The sequence below is a fragment of the Gavialis gangeticus genome, unplaced genomic scaffold, assembly GCF_001723915.1.
Source record: "Gavialis gangeticus isolate Ggan-Ray unplaced genomic scaffold, GavGan_comp1, whole genome shotgun sequence".
NCBI lineage: Eukaryota > Metazoa > Chordata > Crocodylia > Gavialidae > Gavialis > Gavialis gangeticus.
Window position 1 is genome coordinate 97,136,102 of NW_017729025.1, and position 5,566 is coordinate 97,141,667.

General features: G+C 48.5%; 1 protein-coding gene across 1 annotated transcript in view; it reads left to right on the forward strand.

Moving 5' to 3' along the window:
• Positions 1 to 3,884: 3,884 nt before the first annotated feature.
• The window catches only part of PSMC3 (proteasome 26S subunit, ATPase 3), a 4,648-nt gene continuing 2,966 nt past the window's right edge, over positions 3,885 to 5,566 (forward strand). Inside the window, exons 1-3 of the mRNA XM_019519233.1 lie at positions 3,885 to 4,040; positions 4,317 to 4,421; positions 4,590 to 4,652. Of these exons, the coding sequence (XP_019374778.1) occupies positions 3,918 to 4,040; positions 4,317 to 4,421; positions 4,590 to 4,652 (291 nt within the window). The 5' untranslated portion in view covers positions 3,885 to 3,917. The remainder of the gene's footprint in view (positions 4,041 to 4,316; positions 4,422 to 4,589; positions 4,653 to 5,566) is intronic.

The following is a 5,566-nucleotide window of genomic DNA, read 5'->3' on the forward strand; positions in this document are numbered from 1 at the left end:
GCCCTGCTCCATGCCGCCCCGCGCGCCCTCCCCGCTTCCCCCTGCGTGCTCCCGATCCGCAAGTCACCGCCTGCTCCAGGCTCGTAGCTCTGCTGTGCCCAGGCCCGCACCAGCTGGGGTAGAGAGTGGGTGCTGGAGGAGACAGTGAGCAGGATGTGGCTTTTCTTCTGTTCCCCACCAGCAGCCTCCAGGTGTAGGGCCCAGGAAGCTGTGATTCAGAGGCTGTGCTCCTAACTTACATCCATGCTGGATAGTTACCAATGCCTCTTTTCTCCAAGAATTTGTTCAGTCCCTTTCTGAACCTAGCTTAGCCGTCAGCTTCCACAACGCATCATGGTAGGGAGTTTGCTCTGTAGACTTGCCGCTTGCAAGCCATTTTTGTTTTAGGTCACTGCTGTGCTCAGCATTTGTGCCTGTTCAGTGCCCTAACGAGCTCCAGCCTAGAGAAGGGGCACTTAAGGGAAGGATGAGTTTAACTCCATTAACTCAGGTGTTGGAGTCACCCCTGGCCAGATCTGAACTGTGGGGCTCCTTGGTAGGCTAGATCTATGGGGCTGGCAGCGGCAGTGGGGCAAGCAGCCATGGAGATGTGTGAGTTAAACAGCACCATTAACTGTTCACCATTTCTTTTGTACTGGGCACCTTGGTCTGTGCTGTGGCCATAGATGGCTGGATAATGTTTGTGTTATGTAGTTCTATGCTACCCTTCTGCTTCTTGGGTGTAAGTACTGGCTCCTTAAATGAGGTAGACTAATGGGGGATAAAAATCTGAGCTCTGTCTAGATTCACACTCCTACTGTTGTTACCACAGAGAGAAAACTATGGCTGTGATTGCTGCTGCTGCTGCAGGTGAGGCCTCCACTGATTAGTTAGGCCTGAAAGAGAAAATGGCTCCCCTAAGGATGCAAGCAGGTGTTTCATTTGTGTCAGGAAACACTTCCCTTTCCTGATGCAAAAGCAGGCCTGCAGGTGTTCAGGCAGCGTGTGGGGCAGAAAAGACAGCGATTCCACCATTAGCTGCTGGCTTGGTACTAGAAAAATTCAGTGGCAAAGTTGCTATGTGCGATGCCTGAGACATTAGGACCCTGAGTATCCCACAGTGCCTGGTTTCCTGATACCCAGCCGTGAGCTGACAGGGCACCCAACACTTCCCAGATTAAGACAACCAAGCAGGGGGTGGTTCTATGGGTGGCCCCCTACCCTGTCTAGCAATCAGGGCCATTCAGTGCAGGGGTCGTGTTTCAGTCATGTGAGCAGAAGAGTTGTCTGCTGTGACTGCCCTCTGGCAGTGTGCTGGCAGGGCAGGGGTCCCCACAGTACCACTGATGCAACTGAAGCATGGACTCTTGCCTGTGACAAGAAGCTGCATTCCCATGGCTAGAACACGGGCAAGTGCTGGTGTTCTGGCTGCAGCCCCAAGAACTGCCTTGCTTCCCCCTGCCCTTTGAACTGTCTTGGGGAGTTATGGGATGGTTCAGGTGGCAGGACCACTGCCCTATGTGCCTTTAATGGCCCTGGGTGTCTCTGGGAGTGTGCAGTGAGTTGAGGGTGTGCCAGAGGTCGGGGGTAGAAGAGTAGTTACTTGCTGCTAGCTGATTGCTGACAGCCTGCATCTTCCTGGGCAGGGAAGAGCACAAGCTGTCAGTGATCAGGCTCCCATCCAGATGAGAGGAACCAAAGAGCAACCCTCTCTTGCCCCCTGGCAGGAGAGCTCACCATAGTCTAGTTCTCCAGCTAAGGAGCTGGAATGCCTCCATAGCCCCCTTTTCACCTGACATTCATGGTGCTGGAAACTTTTGGTGTTCAGATTGAATGCCTGTCTGGATCCTGAGGCCATCAGTAAAAGGCAAAATTGTCTTACCTTTGCCTCATGTTAGATGACTGGCTATCTGAGAAAATAGGAATGCACTGCGTTCTCTTGGAAACAGTTGTCGTGCTCAGTCTATACCCTAAGTTTTGAACTCACTCATTTTTTCTAATAACCAGTTGTCCTTTAAACGTAGGATCTCAGTTTCTCAGCCTCCCTACAGGGAGTCTTGTTTCATTTAATTCAAAAGGTCACGACTGGTAGACTACTGAGGCCTGTAGTAGCCTCAGTGCTCTCTCTTGTAGTGCTGATACTTTGCAAAGCACTCTGAGCTGCCAGGAAGCAGGTTTTTACAAGGACATGTCCCACAGCATTCTCCTTGGTAAGCTAAGGAAATGCAGTGTAAATCGGGGTGTCAAACTCATCTGGCCCTGTGGGCTGGGTGAATGGCTTGGGGGCTGGTCCACAGACCCCTACCCGTGCCTGATCCAGTGCATACAGCACCTGCTCAGGCTGGTCCAAGATGCAGGCCTGAGTAAGTGCCTTAGTTGTGGGGAGCAGTTCCTGGGCTACTCCAAGTGCCATGTGTGGCACAGATACAGCCCATGGAGCTGCCCATTGATGTTTACACCCCTGGTCTAGATGACAGTATTGTAAGGCAGATACTTAACTCCTTAGATCATCAAACTGAAAAAGTAGTCGCCAGTAGCTTAATGTCCAGTTGGGAGGCAGTATCAAGGGGGTTCCCCAGACATCTGTCATGGGCCAAACATTCATTAATATCTTCATTAATGGGCTACAGAATGGGTTTGAGTACATGCCTAGCAAATTTGCAGATTACACCAAGCTGGGTGGAGTTGCAGTCTCTCTAGAGAACAGGAATAAGATCCAGAGTCACCTTGATAAACTGGAGAAATCATCTGAAATTCATTTAATTAAATTTAGTAAGGACAAGTTCAGTATCTTTCACCTGGGATGGAACTATCTATCACGCATACAAATACAGACTGGGGAATGACTGGCTAGGCTGTAGTACTGAAGAAAAGGACCTGGGGGTTACAGTGGATCATAAGCTGGACGTAAGTCAACAGTGTGCTCTTGTTCAAAAAGAAAAAAGCCAATAGCGTATAAGGCTGCGTTAATACGAGTGTCACTTGCAGGTCAAGGGAAGTGATTCTCCCACTCTGGTCCACACTGGTGAGGCCTCACCTGTACTGTGTCCAATTTTAGGTGCTGCACTTCAAGAAAGTTGTGGACAAATTAAAAAGAGTCTAGCAGAGAGCAGGGAACATAAGAGGCTTAGGAAACATGAGTTACAATGAAAGCGTGGAAGGCCTGGAATGACTTAGTCTGGAGAAGAGAAGGTTGAGATGGGTTTGCTAATGAGCTGTTTATACAAAGGGTGGTGATAGACTTTTCTCTGTGGCCACAAGGGACAGATAGGACCAGGGACAACATTCTTAAGTTGCAACAAGGGTAATTTAGGTGGGAAATGGGGAAGAACTTTCTAACTATGTGGGTGCTTAAGTACTAGGACAGACTGCCTATAGAGACTGTGGAATATCCATTCTTGGAAGTTTTTAAAAGCAGCTTAGATACATACTTACCCAGTTTGGTTTGAGCAGGGATGTCTCTGCCTTGAGCAGGAGGGTTGAAATAGATGATCTCCTGAGCTCCCTTCCAGCCCCACTTTTTTTCTAAAGTTGTAGGCAGATTGCTGTCTAGCCTTCACATGAATCTGTCCAGGCAGTAGGAAGTGTATTGAAAGGAACCTACACATAGGGAATGGAAAATTCATGGGGATGGATGTGGCAGTTGGCTGGAAGGATCTGAACAGCCTTTCTAAAAGCAAATCTCTCTCCCTTGTTTCTACAGGTCATTAGATGACGCATCATAATTTTTGGGCACCAGAAAGTTGAGAACAGAATAAGTGGTTCTTAGGCATCAAGCTACATGGCCTCTCTATTCTGGTCTCATCTGTTTTGCCCTAATATTTTTTCCCCATCCCCTTTCTCCCAATGCATTCTCATCTGCTGATTGGATTTCTGGCATGCTGTGTTTTTGTATGTAGGCTTCTGAGGTTATTCCTTTTGTGTTCTAATTGCAGATCATGAAGAGTGAGGTGCTGAGAGTAACCCATGAGTTGCAGGCCATGAAAGACAAGATCAAAGAGAACAGTGAGAAGATCAAAGTGAACAAAACCCTGCCTTACCTTGTTTCTAATGTCATTGAGGTGAGAGCCTCATACTCTTCAGCAGTAATGTTGGGATCAGGCCCTACTGTCTGTACAGTAGAGCATCAGTAGGATATGGGGTTTGCTGTCTTGGGCAGAGGACTGAAAAATCAGAACTTCTGGGTTCTGCTTCTGCCTCTGTCAGTGGCTCTGGATCCCACTGACTTCATCTCTGTTTCCAAGTGGGAATAATTAGCAGGTTTGGAGGTCTAAAACTGCCTGCAGACCAGGTGTGCTGATTCTGCTTATAATGGAATCTTCTGTTCTGGTCCCCAGCTACTGGATGTTGATCCCAATGACCAGGAGGAAGATGGAGCAAATATTGATCTGGATTCTCAGAGAAAGGGCAAGTGTGCTGTGATCAAAACTTCCACCCGCCAGGTGAGTCCTAGATCTGTGCAAGTGTGGGGAGTGCTCTGTTGGGGAGAGCTGCACATGACTGCTGAGGACATTATCACAGGGCTCAGTAATTATGCACATGCTGATTGACTACTGGGGAGATCAGCCTAGCCTGGTTGCAGTGCTTACTTGAATTTATTTTCCCTACAGACATACTTCCTGCCTGTGATCGGGCTGGTTGATGCTGAGAAGCTGAAGCCTGGAGACCTAGTGGTGAGTGGTAACTGGGAGATAGTGAACACATGGCACAAGCCAGGGACCTTGGTGCCTAGCTGGTTCACTTTCTGCTGTGGACATGCTGTAATCCAGGGTGTCAGACATAAAACTCAGAGGTCAGATTCAGCCTGGAGAGGTGGGTTATCTGGCCCGTGGGACTTCTCCTTGGCTGAACCACCCATCTTTGTGGAGCTTGTGGTGTTCACTGTTGTGGCTGCTAGATCCATTGTTAATCCTTGCTGTTTCAGTGCAGCTCCAGAACCCAGGAAGTTAACTCCCTTTCCCTCCCAACCCCACTCACTACTGATACCATGATTTTTAGTTGCCCCTGGTGACTAAGTTGGCAGGAAAAGAGAAGGGGGAGGGTGAACAGCAGTGGCATTAAGCCACTACATTCTGGATTAACACTGCTGCCATGGCTCACAGGCTGTCAGCTGTGCAGGAAGCCCCACAGTCTGGATCTGGCCTGAGGGACTCCATGAGTTTGACACCCTTGCTCTAATCAGGTTAGCACTTGTTAATGAACCTGTTTAAACAGTCTAATGTCCAAAAGGCTGAGCTGGATTTACCAAGGTACTTAAGTGCTTGGTGGGCTTTACAAGGGCACCTAAGCACACTTAGACTCTGAATTCCAGCAGAGTTGGTGGGACACAGGCATCTATCAGGATTTACAAAAACATCCAAATGTATCTTTAGGCACTTAAATTCTGAGGTAAATCTGCAGCCTGCTTGCAACATGCAGAGGTGCTGAGGGTGAAGTATAGGTTTCCTTCTCTTAGGTTCTAATTCAGCCACTCCTTCAGAGACCAAGGTCAGCAACAGGTCACTGTTACGGAACTGTACAGTGCTGTTTTACTGAATGCTGATGTATATGCTACTAACTCCCAAACCATCATGCTTCAACAAGTTAC